This window comes from Glycine max, chromosome 8 (genome assembly GCF_000004515.6).
Source record: "Glycine max cultivar Williams 82 chromosome 8, Glycine_max_v4.0, whole genome shotgun sequence".
NCBI classification, from domain to species: domain Eukaryota; kingdom Viridiplantae; phylum Streptophyta; class Magnoliopsida; order Fabales; family Fabaceae; genus Glycine; species Glycine max.
In genome coordinates this window covers 40382696-40402898 of record NC_038244.2, presented here as the reverse complement: position 1 = coordinate 40402898, position 20203 = coordinate 40382696, and the positions used below count along the sequence as shown (strand labels likewise).

General features: G+C 35.4%; 1 protein-coding gene, 1 non-coding gene and 1 pseudogene across 2 annotated transcripts; all 3 read right to left on the bottom strand.

The window, feature by feature from the left end:
• Positions 1–1881: 1881 nt before the first annotated feature.
• On the bottom strand, positions 1882–3199 carry LOC100790132 (glutathione S-transferase U17-like; annotated as a pseudogene).
• Positions 3200–3641: 442 nt separating this feature from the next.
• On the bottom strand, positions 3642–3712 carry TRNAG-GCC (transfer RNA glycine (anticodon GCC)). Its single transcript has one exon. It is a non-coding gene; the product is annotated as a tRNA-Gly (tRNA).
• An 11085-nt stretch (positions 3713–14797) lies between these two features.
• On the bottom strand, positions 14798–17169 carry LOC100789599 (uncharacterized). The gene is made up of 3 exons (XM_006585933.4): positions 15384–17169; positions 15171–15289; positions 14798–15058 (listed from the first exon to the last, which is right to left on the bottom strand). Exons 1-3 carry the CDS (start codon positions 17167–17169, stop codon positions 14813–14815), a joined length of 2151 nt encoding a protein of 716 aa, XP_006585996.2. The 3' UTR covers positions 14798–14812.
• Between the last annotated feature and the right edge of the window lie 3034 nt (positions 17170–20203).

Genomic DNA, 20203 nt, shown 5'->3' with positions numbered 1-20203 from the left:
AAGCTTATATATTTTTTACCCAAAAAAAACAAAGAACTTATATTTTTTTTCATCCCTACTACTGCACTAGAATCATACTTCTATTATGTAATTGGGTTTAATAAAAAAAAGTACACATTATTCGGTTGGATTACCACTAAATAAAAAAGAAATGAAATTACGGTTTCATGACACAATTTGTATAATAAAACTATGATTTTGTTATACAATTTATATTTGTACGATAGAATCATGATTTTTTATTGACAAATCCTAATAAAAAATACTATACACAAAGGACAGCTGGTGCGACAAGGTGGGAAGACTAGGAAAGAGGAAAAAAAGAAGGAATGAAAGAAGGAAGGGAAAGAGGAAAGAAATGAAGAAAGAGTATTTTGATATTTGTAATGTTCTGGTAGGAACCAAGAGCAATTTGATTGGAACAAATAACAACTTCCTAACTACTTTTCCTGAACACTGAGAGTTAGGCCGGAGAGGATCCATAATGAAAACATCTATGCTATGTATTTATATACATGGAGAGTTTCTGTTTTTATAAGAGTAAGAATCACTTATAAATAAATGCTATTTTTAAAATCACTTATTTTCAGCTTAAACAAACTCACCCAGTATATACAAAGGTCTCACAAGCACTTCTTCCATTTTATGGTTTCTTTGCCTCATCATCTTCAGCACCTATGATGTTTCTCAAGCACAGAAACAACTATCTCCAATTGAAGTGATAAAAAAATTATTGATTCTTCTAAAGTGAGAAAATGTTTAAACTAAGTAAAGATGTATTTAATGCATTTGGTATAAAGAAGGCTAAAAAAATTGTTGTTTTGTTACCTTTAAGTGAAGTAATTAGAATACGAAAGAGCATTTTCATCTCATTGCAATGATTGTCAGCTAAATGATATGAAATCTTTGGTCGCACTTGTTGTGGACTGCTAGGTTCTTTCTCTGGGACAAAAGCAAATTTGTATTTGCAATATGGAGAGATAAAAGTAATGGGTACACTGACACATTAGATAATGAAAAGCTTCTAAGTGAATTGGAGTGTTACATGACAAAAATCTCTATATGGTGATTCAATCTGAACAAGTTACACTCAAATTTCCTATTATCTTATCTCCTGGTGGAGCCTGGAGAAAGCTCCTGAAAGCCACAACTTTCTTATTACTCATTTCATACTTTACATTCAAAAGACTAATCATTACAAAGTGTAGCTCATAGGAATAAAGTAGTGTTGTGATAAAAATGCTTTCTTTTTTAGTATTGTTACTTCCTAATCAGATTGTGAAACTTAAAGTCAAGGGGAGAAGTTGTTGAACAACACAATTACATGACACCGAAATACAAAGTGAACCAGTAACTTAATATGGAGCTGTGATTACAAATGTCAGGAAAGCAAGAAAGGACTAAGGAGAGGAGAAAATCAAGGGTAACTGCAAGAGAAACCAATACCACAGTCAATTTTATTTTTCACTTAAATATATTTTTCATATATATAATATATTTATTTTTCACTTTACTACCTAAAAAGTATTTTTTTTAATTTACTGTCTGAAATTTTTAAATTTTTATTTTTGATACTTATTAGTCTTGATCCGTTAAATAATAATGTGATAAGCTAATAGAATATTACATCATTAATTAAGTGATGATATAAGAAGTTAATTAAGTGTTACATCATTACTTAAGAAACTTAAATTAACTACAAGTATAAAAATAAAATTTTTAAGAATATCAGATAGTAAAATAAAATAAAAATATTTTTTAAGTAATAAACTGAAAAAGAAAAATATTATAGGTATATAAAACATTTAAGCTTATTTTTTCACAAAATTCACCATACAAGTGAACAACACCATTAGCACAAGTAACTCCCACATCAAAATTCTATTTCTTGGGAATAGCAGCTTTTCATTTGATCTGAAGAGACTTGGAAATCTCAACAAGCTTATCAGTCTCAGGTATAAGCCCCTTCACAGTAGGGTCAACAACAAATCTCTCAGCCCATTTCACCAAAGCAGGAGCCTTTGCTTCAACCAGAAGTTTCCTCTCATACCTTTGCTCTATGACACTGAGCCATCCAAGGAAGCACCCAAATGCAATATCAAGGAATCCATCCAATCATGTCTCCACCAAAAAAGGGCTTTCCTTTGCTGCATTTCATAAAAGCATCCTCTATCCTCTCAAGCACTTCTTCCAACACCTCAAAGTATGGCTTCCTTTCTTCCTCTCCTTCAACAATTATAATGCTTTTCATGGAAGGAAACCACTACTCCATTTCCACAAAATATAATTAGATCAAGTTAATTTCAATTTTTATGAATTTTGAACAAAAATTAAATTCCAAAATTACACTTAGTCAACAAAAGTGTGATGGTTGAGAGGACTGAGGAGTTCATTTTAACTATGCAACCATATACGAATAACCAAAATTATTTTACTAAAATCTAATTTTTATTGTACACTCAAAATTTGCATCTTATTTCTCACTTGATAAACATTTCATGTAAGACACATGATTAAACTATTCACTTTGTCAATGTAGATGTTTCCATTTTTTTAAGTTTTAATCCCTGAAGAATTTTTTATCACAGTTTATCAACGCTCGAAAATTCAATTTTTCAGAAAGTTTTCTATAGTGTGTTAGCACTTAAGAGAAAATTAACTTTTATGCACATGTAAGAACTAAAACTTGATGTTTTCTTATATAGACTAAAAGTCTAAAACTTAAGATGAAAACAACTATCAAGTATGTTGTAACTTCCAAACATAATTTTTTTAAAATCAAATAAGTTCATTAATTTAATTAAAATATCCATCTTTTGTATATGGATTAGAGTATATTTCATTTATAAAAAGAATAATTAAAATAAACTCATAATGTATAGGTTTTTTTATACTGTTATCAAAGCATAGATAGTTATATAATTAAAATTTATTGACTTTGTAATAATTATTTATATTTAGAAAGATTCGTAGTCAGTCAGAGTGTACAAAAATCAAACTCTAAATTCATTCCACACTTGTAGTTCCAAAGAGTCAAATACAAAGGAATATAAATTGCAAAGATACAAAAACTTTACCTTATCATGGTTTCTTCAAAGTGTTCATGTTCAAGGGATTTGATGTTGAGGGCAATCTTCACCCTCATCGCATAAGGACTCGACCATTTACCCATTAGCTTCAACTCATCACTCTTCGCCATTGAAATTCAAAATCTATGATGGTGCTTATTATAACCAAAGTTTATTTATGAAGTTAAAAGGACCATGACCATCAGTTTTAAACGATTCTTTGACACACTTTTTATTCATAATTATTAATTAGAGTATAGTATTTATAAGTGTATTATTGCTACAATTCCTCAACCAAGTAAAAACATTGCCGTCCAAGGTCCAATGCAGCCAATACGTCATTTTTAGCTTCTTTTTTTTTAACATTTAGTTTGTAGCTTATGTTTGCATGAGTTTATTTAAATAAATAAAAAAGTACAAACACGATAAAATTTTATTATTTGTTTAAAAGAATAAATAACAAGAGAGTAGTTTTTAAATATATGAAAAAACAGGGGAAGCCTTCGTTTGAGTGGCTATAATGTTATAGATTATGTCAATTAAAATTTAAGTAGTAAAAAGTTAAAAACAATCTGCACCAGCCGGGAATCGAACCCGGGTCTGTACCGTGGCAGGGTACTATTCTACCACTAGACCACTGGTGCTATACAATTTTAAACTGTTCAATTCTTTGATGTTTAATAATAATATCACACATATTCCAAGTTCCAACTACACAAACTTCAATAAAATAAAAAATAAATAAAAATAACACATTAAAAGCTTATGAAACATAGCTAACACTAGCACTGCATGCCCTTATACTGGTTGTTCTCTACCTCACAATGTCTGAATGTTTTTGTCTTTTGCAAAATAAAAATAGTTAGACAATAAATTAAAAATTACCACCACATTTGAAAATTCTTCTTCCATCCCATCTTATCTTCCCGTCGTGAGTATTCTTGATCCGTGTTTATTTGTTTTAACTGTGTTAGATCCTTACGGATTGTCAATTCGTATGAACTATATGAATTCTCAATCCATATTTTTATTAATTTTAAATATTTTTTATTTAATAAATAATTTATTTAATACTTTTATTTATTTGAAAATAAATTTACATTTTTTTGTTATTTAATTATTTTAGAAATAAATAATTTAATACTTTTATATATTTAAAATATTTATTTATAAAATAATTAAATAACCAAAATTTCAAATTTTATAATGCATATATTTTAAAATTCATTTAAAAAATAGGTAATATTGTACAAGAAAAATGTAAAATGTTTTTTATTAATATATTTGTATAAATATAATTACATTAATACTATTAAATATTTATATAAATAGTGATTTGAAGTATAAAAAATATATAAATGAATTTCTTCATTCATTTATAAATATATAAAAGAAATCCTGCCTAGGTTAGCTTTGTTATTCTTAGCCGGTCCCAAGCCCGGATAAAAGGAGAGGGTTGTGTTAGGCTTTCGACAGCCAACGTAAAACTTTGTCGAATCTCTACGACATGGATCAATTACGTAATAATGTGAATGCTAGGTCGTTGCCCGGAAGCAACGCGCTGTATGGCTCGAGTACAGTGTCAAAAGAGCAAGGGCCGCTGCATCGCCGCCCGGATGTAGTGAAAAGTAAGCAAGGGTTCCCACATTTTCGTGAACGGGTGTGGGTAAAGAAGCTAGTTCATGACAGAAGGATTCGCTTTGGTACATGCAATATAGGCACACTTACTGGAAAATCTATGGAAATAGTGGATATTATGGTGAGGAGGAAGATCAATTTTATGTGCCTACAAGAAACTAAGTGGACAAGTGAAAAAGCGAAAAAATTAGACAACTCGGGATTTAAGCTGTGGTATACGGGAAAAATCAGATCAAGAAATGGGGTAGGGATTATTGTGGACAAGGAGTGGAAGAAGGATGTCGTGGATGTAAGAAGAGTAGGAGATCGTATCATAGCCTTAAAATTGGTAGTGGGACAGGACACCTTTAATGTTATTAGTGGGTACGCACCTCAGGTCGGGTTAGCAGAACACTTTAAGGTAAAATTTTGGGAGGATCTAGAAGGGATACTTCAGGTTATACCCCAAGGAGAGAAAGTTTTCCTAGGAGGGGATCTCAATGGACATGTAGGTAGCGTGGCTAGAGGTTTTGAGGGGGTGCATGGGGGTTTTGGCCTAGGGGAGATGAATGGGGAGGGTAAATCCATCTTGGAGTTTTCGGAGGCTTTGGATCTTTCTATAGCCAATACATGGTTTAAGAAAAGAGAGGAACATCTTATCACTTACAAAAGTGGAGGGACATGTTCTCAGTTAGATTTCTTCCTTATCAGGAAGTCTGATAGGAAGTCATATGGTAGCACCAAGGATCAAATGGTGGCACTTGAAGGGTGAGAAACAAGGAATCTTCCAACAAAAGATATGGGAGGGATGGTGTGGACAATCACAAGGAAGTGCAAATGATATGTGGAACAAGATGTCCCAAGAGATTATTAAAGTGGCTAAAGAGACGTTGGGTGAATCTAGAGGTTTTGGACCTAGGGGTAAAGAATCGTGGTGGTGGAATGAAAGTGTTCAGAGCAAAGTTAGAGTAAAAAAGGAGTGTTTCAAGGAGTGGTCTAGGTGTAGAAATTCTGAAACTTGGGATAAGTATAAGATAGCTAGAAATGAAACCAAAAAGGCGGTGAGTGAGGCAAGAGCCCAAGCTTTTGACGGACTATACCAAGCTCTAGGCACCAGGGACGGAGAAAGATCTATATATAGGCTTGCTAAGGGTAGAGAGAGGAAGACTAGAGATTTGGATCAAGTAAAGTGTGTTAAGGATGAAGAAGGCAAAGTCTTAGTGCATGAAAAAGATATCAAGGAAAGGTGGAAGGCGTATTTCCACAACTTATTTAATGATGGATATGGATATGACTCTAGCAGTCTAGACACAAGAGAAGAGGACCGGAACTATAAGTACTATCGTCGGATTTAGAAACAGGAAGTAAAGGAAGCATTGAAAAGAATGAGTAATGGTAAGGCGGTGGGGCCAGACAACATACCTATTGAAGTGTGGAAAACTCTTGGAGATAGAGGTCTTGAGTGGCTCACCAAACTCTTTAATGAAATTATGAGGTCAAAACGCATGCCGGAGGAATGGAGGAGAAGCACGTTAGTGCCAATCTATAAGAACAAGGGGGATATACAAAAGTGTGCAAATTATAGGGGAATCAAGCTCATGAGTCATACCATGAAATTATGGGAAAGAGTGATCGAACGGAGATTAAGAAAGAAGACTCAAGTTACTGAGAATCAATTTGGTTTCATGCCGGGAAGGTCGACCATGGACCAACAAGACTTGCACTTGATTTTTATTGACTTGGAGAAAGCGTATGATAGAGTGCCTAGAGAGATTTTGTGGAAAGCTCTAGAGAAGAAAGGGGTTAGGGTTGCATATATTCGAGCTATCCAAGATATGTATGATAGGGTATCGACTAGTGTTAGGACACAGGGTGGAGAGTCAGACGATTTTCCCATCACAATTGGTTTGCATCAAGGGTCAACCCTTAGCCCCTACCTTTTTACCTTAATTCTGGATGTCCTCACGGAACAAATCCAAGAGATAGCGCCGAGATGCATGCTTTTTGCAGATGACATAGTCCTCCTTGGAGAGTCGAGGGAGGAGTTGAATGAGAGGTTGGAAACTTGGAGACGAGCTCTAGAAACACATGGCTTTCGCCTAAGCAGAAGCAAATCGGAGTATATGGAATGTAAGTTCAACAAAAGAAGGAGGGTTTCTAACTCAGAGGTGAAAATAGGAGACCATATTATCCCTCAAGTCACACGGTATAAATATCTTGGGTCTGTAATACAGGATGATGGAGAAATTGAAGGGGATGTGAATCATCGCATTCAAGCAGGATGGATGAAATGGAGAAAAGCATCGGGGGTGTTATGTGATGCAGAGGTACCGATCAAGCTAAAGGGAAAGTTTTATCGGACTGCGGTAAGACCGGCGATTTTGTACGGAACAGAATGTTGGGCGGTCAAGAGCCAACATGAGAATAAAGTAGGTGTAGCGGAGATGAGGATGTTGCAGTGGATGTGTGGTAAGACTCGACAGGATAAAATTAGAAATGAAGCTATTAGAGAGAGGGTTGGAGTAGCGCCTATTGTAGAGAAGATGGTGGAAAATAGACTTAGGTGGTTTGGGCATGTAGAGAGAAGATCGGTAGACTCTGTAGTGAGGAGAGTAGATCAGATGGAGAGAAGACAAACAATTCGAGGCAGAGGAAGACCCAAAAAGACTATAAGAGAGGTTATCAAAAAGGATCTCGAACTTAATGATTTGGATAGAAGTATGGTACTTGATAGAACATTATGGCGGAAGTTGATCCATGTAGCCGACCCCACCTAGTGGGATAAGGCGTTGTTGTTGTTGTATTTATAAATATATAAAAGTATTAAAATAGTTATTTATAAAATAATGAAGTAGTCTTTTATTAAAAATAAAAAAATAAAATTATACTTTGATTTTGATCATATATTTTAGTTTGCTAGAAATAGTGATTTGAAGTATAAAAATTTTAAAAAATAAGTTTCTACATTGATTTATGAATATATAAAAGTATAAAAATAGTTATTTATAAAATAATTAAATACTTATTTATGAATTATTAAATAGTAGTTTATAAAATATTTAAAATAAAGCTATAGTTTATTTCGATGATATATTTTAGTATTCTAAATTAATCATTTAATGTTAATTTACATTTTATTTATTATATTTGTTAAAATATAATACATTTAATAATACAATAGGGTTTTAGATGATTTATTAGTTACTTTATTAGTTAGTTTTTGAGTAATAAAATGAAAACATTTTTGTTATGAAATATGAAACTCAACTATTATTTGAACGATGATATTAATTGATATGAATGTGTAAATTTGTAGATTATGGTTAGAATCAGAGAATTGCGTCGGGCTTTAGGTAGAGTTTTAGAAAGAATCTTAGATAGACATGTTATTGGTGATAAGAAAGAAGTCATTTAGCATCGAAGGCCAACAACATCGGCGCGTAGACAATGGGCAGCTGCTGTCGAGGATATTGATCATGTGGGTCATGCTGCTAAGATGTTCATGAGGAGCCACACGAGCCAATTACAAATCATGTAAGTGCTGATATGACTAAGAGTTTTCTAAGCAGGCCCTAAGATACATAAGTGTTGACGTCATATGCTAATCATGTGGCATCATTATTACGTTTGCTAATTACAAGTGCCTTTCATACCTGTGATGCTATTGATGTAGAGGAAGTTGTTGACTTGGTAGTTGAGTTGCTTGAAGTTAGTAGACAAGACGTAAAAGATGAGATTGAGTAATATAGAGGGGCATATGTTCTTCTAGCTTGGATGCAAGATGCTTATCGTAGCAAATGTGACGCAAGACAGTGGACCCTGTGACATCCTGGAATTTCTACCCAGAATTTTGTAAGTATTACATTTAAATAATTATATATATATATATATATATATATATATATATATATATTCTTGATAGAAGTATGTACATTGGGGGAGAAATACACGGGTTAGACTAATTAACGAAGAGTAACCCATAACTGGACGGTTATAGATTAATTCGCAATTAATTAGTCTAAAAATTATTGTTTTGCATGCAACTTATAATTAAACAAAACCAACCTCTGAACCACGCTCAGGGTCTCATTCTGAGCGTTTTGATATATATATTGCTTACCTTTGAAAACGGGCCCCGACGGGTGCAGAGAAACGCGAAGAACTGGAACCGGAGAGGTGGCACGTAAATCGAGGAAGGATTTCAGCTTCCATAAAGGTCTAGTTTTTTTTTCTTCTTTTATGGCTGATTATGTGGTCAAGTCAAAGGTAAAGGTGGGCCCTTTTTGCTCCAATTAAAAAAAATGACATGTGGAATTGCTTTTAAAAAGAAAATGAAAAAGAAAAGAAAAACCATTTTAAAAGCCAAATTTTCTCTCTCTTTCTCTAGAAACTTCCAACATAGCTCTCTCTTTCTTCCTCCACGTTTCTTTTTCATTTTCTTCACCACCATTGTTGTCTCTCTTCAAGCTTCAAATCTCCCTTCATTTCCACACCAAATTGCAAGATAAAGCTGTTTTTGGAGTCTAGGAGCCTACCTTTACCTCGTGGGACCTTCAATTTCAGGTAAGGGTGGACTTCTCCTCACTTGAAATCTGTGGGTGTTGGGTTCTTGGGAGCTATAATGGGTAGTTCTACTAGGTTATTACTTTAGGGTAATTGTTTATGAAGGAAATTGTTGTAATTATGCTAAACTTGACATGTTTAATGTAAGCAAAACTGCCGATGTTGATTTAGGGTTCAATAATGATGTTTTGAGATATATGTGTGCTTAAAATGTAGATAGAAAACTGGTAGAGAGGATGGGGAGAGTTAGCTTAGAGTTAAATGTGAGAATGGTAGTGTTGTAGGTGGAAAAGTGTGAGATTTTGAGGTTTAGAAAGCCAAATTTGGTGTTAGTGGAAATTTGAGTTTAAAGTGAGTTGATTCTAGTTTAGAATGTCAATTAGGACTTGTAGGAAAGCTTGGTCAGAGCAAATGAGGAAAATTAGTGACAAATGTGAAAGAAAAGAGCCATTTATAGTGTAAATTGAGTGTTGAGAGGTCAAATTTTGAATAGGTGGAGATTTTACCTTAAAATTAGTTTGAGCAAGTCTAATTCAATGTTATAGACTTGATGAATATGAGAGTTTACCCCAAAATCACCCAATTTTCATTTTCAACTTTCAAACCTTGAAAATTCACTAAATTTGGTGGGTTTTGGATACCTATAATTTGCTTTACCTTGGTTTGAAGTTTGTTTTTGGCTTGAACATGATTTATACATGGTTTAGGACTTGTAGGATCCAATTTGAGTGGAATTGGATGCATGTAAGCTAGATTTTGAAAATCTGTAAAATTATGCTGAAAAGCTGCCCAATTATGCAGCGAATCTGCCAATTATGCAGGAAAAAAAACTGGTTGTGCAGTGCTAGTTTCTGCTGTCACGGGAAAGGTAGTATATCTCGTGTTTTAGATATTCTTTAGCAGATCCCAACTGTCAAAACCTAGATTTTTGTATTAGGAACCTCCAATTAAATTTTCAAGGTGATCCAATGGTTAACAAATCGGGGATGAGGACTTTACTGAGGTATGTTGGTAGGAAAAACTCTATGGAATTTGAATGAATCTTGTGTTAAGATTTCTGCCTCCACTCTATTTTTTTCCAAGGTAGTTTCATGTCAAATGGAATTGAATTGATTTGACATTATGAAGGCTTGGAGGGGTTGATGGGGACCCAGTGCTGAGAGGAACGAGGAGAAGGGCTACGTACGTGTATGTGAGCTCAATTTAAAGGTGGGCAACGGGGATGGTGTGCTTATGCTTGGGCTTGTGGAAATGGGATATTTGTTTTGCGCCATCGCCCGATCGCCACCTAGTACCACATATGACGGGTGCCTCATAACCCAATAAGCCTTGTGTGAGAAAGCGTGGAAGAGTCAGTCTTCCAAATTTTATTAGTTAACCACATAGTGGTACCTGAGGATATGTCGCGGGGGTCAGGAGACCTTGGGGACGTCAGGTGGGGTGCTATTGCCCAAAACCAAGCTTGGCCAATCCCAACCCAACCCGGGCATAGTCAGCCAGTGAGAACCTGTGACGTACCTCAGCAGGCGAGCTCCTGGCAGTCAACCAATAAAGGAACAAAAGTCCACAAAGCAGGGAGGCTTGTGTGGCGGCTGGCCAGCTATCTATCTTGTGTTTTTATCTGAAAAATTCCCTCTGGTAATCGATTACAAGACATTGTGTAATCGATTACAGGGTTTAAAAATTGAAACAAAACGTAGAGTAGCTGCTGGTAATCGATTACCATTTGTGTTAATCGATTACATAGTGTTATATGCAGCTGGTAATCGATTACCATTTATGTGTAATCGATTACACAATGTAAATTTTAAGTTCCAATGTGCAATGGTTGTTGTAATTCGTTTTTGGGCACTGGTAATCGATTACATACTTTGGTAATCGATTACCAGAGAGGAAATCTCTTGAAAAAGACATTTTGACTGTGTGTAGCCGTTATGGGACGCATTGTATCGTTACCTGTGTAGTTAGATTTCTTGTTAAAGAGTCTACCCCCTTTCTTTTATCTCTTGTAGATCGCGATGGCAGCGCAGTTGATCCATGATCGCATCGTGATGGAGTGCCTAGAGGGTGTTTGGGAGACCCTCAAAGGCAATGAGAGGTGCCGATTCCGTGGCACAGTTCGACTCACTGTTACTTCGCTAGTACATCCGGAGCAACCCGCACACACACTTCAGCAGCCTGTGGAGTGGATACTACCTACGCCTACTCCATATCGACTAGTTGAGCCTATTCAATTGATAGAGGTGTCATCCTCTGAAGAGGATCTTGAAGAGGACCCAAAGGAGTTATCTCCTGAACCTGCTATGGATGCCCCTGACTTACCAGAGGATGATGAGGATCCACTCCCTGATGTTGATTCTCCAGAGGATATTATGCCAGCATCTGAGGCAGACTCTACAGAGGAGAGTGGCCCTGGAGGGGCAGAGAATAGTGATGACTCTTCATCATAGCAGACGACTCCTTAGATTAAGCGTACATACATTTGTGGGTGGGTGTATCTAGTTCAGACTACTAGGTTTACTCTTTTGATTTTTGGGCGGGTAGACCTCTTGTATATAAATTTTGATGATTGTATATATATTATGGCTGAAGCCACCACAGTTGTTACCTTTGCTCTGGATGTCACTGTGCTATTTTGCAAACTCTCATGTTTTGGACAGTTTTTGATGATGAAAACAATTATGTTTTATCTTGTTATTTGAAAAAGAAATGTTAACGAACTTTATTTGAAAAGAGTTTACCGACCGCACCTTATTATTTCTCACGTGACGACCCAAAATGATGGCTGGTATTTTTTTCTGAAAAAGAAAAATAGTTTGGAGGTTATAAGTGATCAGAAAGAAATGAATCCGAACAGAGTTGTGAACTGGCCACTCAGGACTCTATAGTGATAATTTTCCTTCTGAAATTAATTACCGTGAAATAAATAACAGTGCGAAAAAAAAAGAAAAAAAAATTCTCATGGCTTCTACTATTTAATTTATTACTATTAAACCAGTCATTATTTAGGGACGCCACAGACCCTAACAACTCAAGCATATTTATTGCATCTAGTAGATTGTACATTATTTGCTAACAAAAGTGTCACACATATCAGTGTGGTATTCTTGGACGCATTTTGTGACCTCAGGCAATCTAGAGGCTATTCATGGGGAGCGGTTGCACTAGTCCATATGTATGACAATATGAATGTTGCATCCAAGCATACAACAAAACATATTGCAGGTAATTATAATTATTTTTATCATTGTTATATGTTTTAAACTTTATATGTACTATTGATTATAATTGTTTTTTTTAATATATGCAATCTTGGATCTACGAGCAATTTCCTACAATTGTGTCCATTATTGTTGATGAGGATTACCATGAAAGAAAACCACGTGCTTGTCGCTGGAAGTGTCAGAAGGCATTACCAGTGACGACCTATCGTAAGCACTTAGATAGGTTGACGCTAGATGTTTTGTGCTAGATATCTTATGGTGACTATCGTGCATCCATAAAATTTGATCTCATTTCATTATTTTCTAGACATATTAGATGAGGTTTATCTATTGTCAAACACCAACCAGAGAGGGTAGTATGAAAATTTGGTTATGCTCAGACAATTCCTCCACTCCCTACTGCTTCATCTCTATCCATATAGGAGATTAACGATAAATGGCTCCAATTTTCTCAATACCTTGCACTGATTGGACAAATTTGTAGTTCTCCTGGTCAGTGTGCAGTAGATTACATGGAATCTCACCCATTCATGAGTCTGCCACAGTTTGGGGAGCCTCCTAGACATCCACCCATGGTCCATGATGATACATATATTATACCAGATCCACCTGTGTTGCCCGTTCACTCAGTAGCTATGCAACAACCACCTGCACCTGCAACTATTGATGCAGACATGTCTCGACATTTAGTGGTATAATATATTTTCAATTCACTATTACTGATTTTTTTTCTTACATGCTTCCAATATTTATTAGTTATGTTGTTGTCAATGTCATAGGTTGTTGCTTGCCAAAAGATAACAGAAAGCTTAGAATACATAATCAGCATCAGGATGGTCATTGTTGGAACTGATGCATACGCTTTGACTGATCATTATTTAAGATTAGCCAAAGGTGTCACTCAACAAGGAAATGTTTATGTTCGCTCTAGACAAAGGAGGGATACACAAGACAGAAATGGTGGTGGACGACGATGATGATAGTTGGGATTGACTGAGAACTATAGGATATTTGTATGCAATATGACTGAGCAGTGATTAATATTTTTATTATTTGATTGACTATATATATGACCAAGGTTTACATTTGCATCTATTTAGTATTTGACTATTATGTTCTTCCGCAAAATATATTATGTTAAACTATAATATCGACAACATGAGAATCTATAACCCTAAACCCCCTAACTCCTAAACCCTAAACTCTAAGCCCTAACACATAACCCCTAAACCCTACAACTTAAAACCTAACACATAACCCATAAACTCTAAACCCTAAACCATAAACTCTATTTTTTTATCATACATTTTTATAAAAAAAATTCGCACACGTACCATACCTGGTAAATGATACAATTGTAGTAGTTTTTTGTTGCGAACTTAGAGTACTTACTCTTCCTTTTATCTTTGATAAACCTACCTATTTTATAATCTGAATATTTCAAGAGGTGAATCATACTTCAAAATTAATTTTATGAATGTCCATTCAAAGATACGTTAATTCCCACATTACATGCATTATCCATGGTTGTCACAACTATGTAACTACAAACATTGTCCAAACAATAAAAAAAGGTTCAATCTTCTCCTAAATCAACATATTATGTGATCAACTTCATGTAATTAGTATATTGGTGCATTCGACTAATATAAGGAGTAGGTCATTGTTTTGCTTGATAATGACAATGTGTTAATCATAACAAAGCTATTGGTAGCAAGGAACAATCATCTCTTAGAAATATTTGTTACAAACAATGTTGTTAATGGCGGATGGCGGTTCATGGCAGAAAGTCAAAAATCCGCCATAAAAATATGGCGGATGGCGTAGCGGAAAATGGCGGATGTCATGGCGGACAAAAAAAAAACATATATATAAACTCATTGAAATTGAAAAAAACAAAGGATTGCATTCAAATAAACTAAAAAAGTTTCATGAGTTCATACAATAATCAAGTACCAACACCAAATAAACTCATTAAAGAGTTCAAAATAAGAAAATGATAAAAACATAATGCAAAGTGCAAAGTGAAGGTTGAGGCTCTAATCATCTTCTCCAATCCCAACATAATCATCTTCGTTGTTATCATATGGTAATGGAGCATCTCCCTCTCCCTCTTCCCCATCAGACGCCTCAAAATTGACCATGATTTCTTCTTCTTCAAATTCAACATCAATATTCTCCTCAACATCTAGATCCTCATCATTGTCTTGGACTTCTTTTTTGCTTCCTTGATGAAGATCCAAAAATCATTGCCTGTTTTTTAGAAGTTTGGGCAGCAGCAACACTTGTTTTTTGCTTTTTCCGCCTAGTATACATCCTACACTCTCCAACCCCCGAAGCCTAATACACAGTTGCCCAATTTAGAGCATCATCATCTTCAAATACCAAATCATTTCTAGCATCATTATCATCATCTTGATCCATCTCTCCCACAAGCCATTCATTGCATACATCAATATCATTAAGAGAAATTGGATCAATTTCATCTCTTGCATTATATCTTTGCTTCAATTGTTGGTTGTATTTGACAAACACCAAATCATGCAACCTCTTGTGCTCAAGCCTATTTCTTTTTTTGGAATGAATCTACAACATAAAAAATAAATGTTGATTTCAATCTCAAATATACTCCAAATAAAACTTGATCATCAAAATTAAATAAAATTAAAAAGTATAGTTAGAGTTTTGTCACAATTACTTGCTCAAACACACTCCAATTTCTTTCACATCCTGAAGCACTGCAAGTCAAACTCAAAATCTTAATAGCTAGCTTCTGCAAATTTGGAGTTTGTGACCCAAACATTCGCCACCAATATGCTACAATACCAATTACCAACCAAGAGCATAACTTAGAATTCTGAATTATAAAACTAATACATAAAAAAAAAATAGTATGATAAAAGTTTCTTACTAGGAGAATGGGTTTTCCTTTGAGCCATTGCAAAGTCGGAACCAAAGTGGTCAGCACCAATCTTGTAAAGATGCAACTCGGTTAGAATTTTTTGTTGCACATCAAATTGTGGAATCAACTTCTTAATGCACTCAAACAAACCATTGGTGACCTCAAAATCAAACTCCAAGTCAGTGTTGTCATAAAAGAACTCTGGATTTAAGAAGTGGGCAGCAGCATGCAATGGCCTATGAAGCTGACAATTCCATCTTTTATCAATGATTGCAAACACATCTTTGTACTTGCTTTCATTGTTGTTGAAAGACTTGATAATTATTTCTTTTGCCTTGTCCATTGCTTCATAAATATAGCCCATGGCTGGTTTCCTTTCACCATCCACAAGACGAAGCACTTTCACAAGTGAAGCCATGACTTTAAGAGTGTAAACCACACTATTCCAAAAAGAAGGCATGAGCACTACCTTTGCAGCTTCTTTTCCCTTAGGCTCCTTAGATAGCTTGTTCAAGGTCCATTCATCAGAAGTAAACATTTTTCTAATATTGGCTTTCTCTTTGTGAAGCCTTTCCAAGGTTAAATAAGAAGTGACAAATCTAGTAATAGCATGTCTCACCAATTCCCTCTTGTTTGTAAAATTTCTCAACAAACTTAAGGTACTAGAATGGGCATAGATAAACCCAACTAGATTAATTGCCCTTCTAATTGTCTTCCTTATCAAGGGAAGCTTCCCAATATCTTCAAGCATCAAATCAATACAATGAGCTGCATAAGGAGTCCAATAAATATGTTTCCTTTTCTCCTCCAACAACTTACCCGCTAAATCATAGTTGCTCCCATTATCGGTTATAACTTGAACAACATTCTCTTCTCCAACTTCCTCCACAATGGCATCAAGCAACTCAAAAAGCTTTTCACCTGTCTTTACAAAATCAGAGCCATCAACAGACTTCAAAAACATGGTACCAGCTTGAGAGTTAATCAAAAAATTAATGATGCATCTTTGTTTCCGATCAGTCCATGCATCAGACATAATAGTACAACCATACTTGACCCATTGCTCCCTATGGCCTTTCATCAAATTTTCAGTATATTCAACTTCCTTCTTCAAGAGTGGAACTCTGATGTCATGATAGCTAGGAATGGGCAAATGTGGCCCATATTGACCAATGGCTGCAACCATGTTCTCAAAGCTTTTCAATTTAATGAGGTTGAATGACAAACCTGCTTGGTACCAAAAGCGAGCAATATGTTGATGCACCTTCAATACTTCATTCTTATCCATTGACTCTCTTATGTTCATTTGCCTCAGCATCTTCATTTTTCTCCGATTGATTGCATTTTCTAGATTCTTACAAAATTTGTCCATTGGTCTTTTTTTAGTCTCACACTTTGTCTTTGCACTTGCAGCAACATTACAAGAGTCCGCAAACTCATCTTCTTCACTTCCATCACATCCAATCGGTTCACCAAATTCAAAGTCTCTTATATTTGCCATATTACCACTGCCAGAAATACTGTAAGTGGTCCCACTTTTTTTTGTAGCCATATATTCCTTCAACTCTTCGACTACATTTGGGGAAGTTTTCTTGCAAGCTGCAACGTTGCCCGACTTCCCAATCAGGTGTTGTTTGGCTCGGGTTATTCCTCCCTTAGTGATTTTTCCACAGAAATTACAAACAATGGTGTTTGTTTCTCCTTCCACTAGTGAATGGCAATATTTCCAGCCTGGGTCTGCCTTATTTTTCCTCGTTGCACTTGAATTAGCAGCATCGGATGATGGTTCAGCCATTTAAAAGAGGTCTGAACAGAAAAAAAAAATTGTAGTGTTAAATACGAAAAAAAAGGGACTGTTAACAGTAAAAAAGGGTGTCAAATAGCAAAAGGAAAAAAAAGCTGTAGACAGAAAAATGGGGTGTCAAACAGCAAAAAGCCCAAAACAAAATTAAAAAAAAAAAAGCAGGTCTGACCCGCGTCTTCTTCTTCTTCTTCGTGACTTCGTCTTCTTCCTTCGCGCGTCTTCTTCGTCTTGTTCGTGCGTTGTCGGGGCTCGTCGTCGGAGCTCGTCGCCGTCGTTCGTGCGTTGCCGGGGCTCGTCGCGATGCATGCGCGTGCGAACTGCGGGAAGGGGTGGTGTCACGGCGGCGGCTGGGTGCGGCGGGGTGCGGGAGTTACGCAGGCAGAGAAGGTTCTGAAGGTAAGCTTTTGGAGGGACGCAGGTAGGCTGAAGGTAAGCTTTTGGAGTCTTTTATTTAATGAATAACTGGGTAGGGTTGGGTCGGGTCGGCCCAACTCCTACCGCGGACAAAAACCCACCAAATTCCGCCATTTCCGCCACCCCGCCACGACAGCCATGGCTATGGCGGCCGCCATGGCGCCGCTATCCCAAACCCGCAACGCCACCGCTATTCAGTGGCGTTTTTTCGAAAATTCGTCACGGAAAACCGCCATGGCCGCCATTTAACAACACTGGTTACAAAGACAAATACACATTCAAATGTTCATAACACATGTTATAATAAAAAAATTAACAAACGGAATGGTTATTGCTATAACTAAACAAAATGATTGTCATACACAAACTAATACATATAATGCAATGAACAGAGTATTTCTCGATGGTTGACTTCTAAAAGGAAAAAATGTCATGCTTTCTTGGAGAGAAAGAGAAACAAGGATGATGTTATACCTTGATGCAATCACATAACCCATATCGATAATATTCATTCATTTATCCATGGTTACTTACACGTAACAATTCTAATCAGTATTATTAAAAAAATATTTATCCATGAATATGTAACTAAAAACTTATATACCATGGATAATCCATCAACAAGTAGCGACCACTTTAACTCCTCATATTTGTCTATGCCATCAAGCAAGTGTATATACTCATCAGACCATTGTCCAAGTTCTTTCAACAAATTATTACAAACCAAAAACCATAAATCTTCACCCATACCTAATAAGGTAGAAATTACACGATATCCACAATTACCATTAGCTTTGACATGGACAATGTTTTCAATGAAATCATGAATGCATAGATGAAATTGATCCAACATTAACATCTTCCTCTTTGGTTTTGTTTGTTTAGATGATGATGCAAAACATTTCAGTGTGGAATTGCTATTTTGCACCAAATGTAATGCATCTACATACTCCTAGTAAGACGAATCACAATTCGTTGATCTTTGTTGTTTGGTGATTTGTTTCTTTTGAGCACTTTTTGTTTTGATATTTTTTGGAGGAGCACACATAAAATTTAGATCAGGGTAGACAATTTTTCAAAATTTACTCTTTAGAGTCATTTTGCCACATACATCAAGCTCTTTAAACCACTAGGATATGGCTTTTATCTCTTAGGTTATACAGACTTTGAACTCAAATAAACCTTAGTCTGAAAAACTTGGCTTCCGCTAAAACATATGAATTGTGTCAACTGGTATGCTACTAACAACATATCTAGCTAGCTCACGTGCACATGAAAGATCATGAGTAGTTCTCATAATACATCCACAACAAGAACTATCAATGTTAGCATAATTCACTCGCTTAGATTAGGTATGCTTGGCAGTTTATGTGTTGGAAGTAGGGAATTAGTTTAAATAGGAAGAGAGAGTAGAAGATGGGGAATTTGCAGATTTGTTATCATTTGAGAAACTGAGCATGACCTCTATTGTAGGAAGGGGAAACCCTTTGTGAAGGAGAAATAAATCCCAGGTTCTTTGTAATTCATAAACACTGACAAGGCATAATTTTTCCTTTTCTTTCTCTGTTTGTCTCATCCCCACCCCCCGAAAACTTATAACCCATTTCTGGTCTCCTCAAATATACATTTGAATCCATTATTTACAACTAAAATTTTCTTGTAATTAATGTACTCCTATGCCCTAGAACTAAATTATTAACTAGAATTTATTTTAATGGATTCAAGCAAATTAATAGAACTAGTACAGAGAAATGAAAGAGAGCGAAAATATATGAATCTTTATTGAAGATGTTTCAGTCCACCAACCCAGTATCAGTGTGATAATCAGATCTGTCTCAGAAACTAAGAATACAGAATACAACTCAATATTAGGCTCTTTTGAGTGGTCTGTCACATTCCCACCTCACTATCTTTCATGATAACAATCTGCCCTTTCCCTTTATCCCTCCTTTACTATTTAAACTATTCTGCTATGCTAACTGATAATTTGTTTATAATTTATATCAATAACTATTCTGTATTTGTTACACTTTTCTTTAATCCCCTTCTAACCCCACCCCCAACCTTTTTTCCTTCTATAGTAAATTTTCTTTATTAGGGGTCTCCTATCACAGATGAAATCAAACTGTCACATCATATAATCTTTTTACAAAAGAGTGATGACATTTTTACATTAGAAGTAATGCTTCATTCAAGTATACAAAAGATAGAAATTTCAGCAAGATTTAATGAATTTAATATATTAGCACTTGTATCAATCGCAAAGTACAACATCATTGATTATTGTTCTCCGTAACAGGTCTTAAAGAATGGGAAAAATACCAGAAAAAAGAAGATTGCAATAGTTGCTTTCATTTAAAATTTCTATTTACATGTTTCCATTATGTGTGTATGTGCATGCAGATGAATTACAATTGTTTCGTATACAGCACATCCATCTTGCACAACCCCAACACTATTTAGATCTCAATGTCATCGAAGTGCCTGATTTTGCTCTTTTGCAGTTGCCAATTATTGTTATTATTCTTCAGAACAACTAAACTCGTGTACATAATTCAGATTACCATTTCAGATATTTTTTTAACCAATTAGTTATGACTGAAATTTCTAA

Bases quoted from the DNA above. Each gene is read 5' to 3' on its own strand.
- LOC100789599 (XM_006585933.4), bottom strand. From the start codon at position 17,169: ATGGCTGAACCATCATCCGATGCTGCTAATTCAAGTGCAACGAGGAAA. The intron at 15,290-15,383 runs GTAAGAAACTTT...TTGGTATTGTAG, and splicing joins AAGGAAAACCCATTCTCCTA to CATATTGGTGGCGAATGTTT. The intron at 15,059-15,170 runs GTAATTGTGACA...TTTATGTTGTAG, and splicing joins ATTGGAGTGTGTTTGAGCAA to ATTCATTCCAAAAAAAGAAA.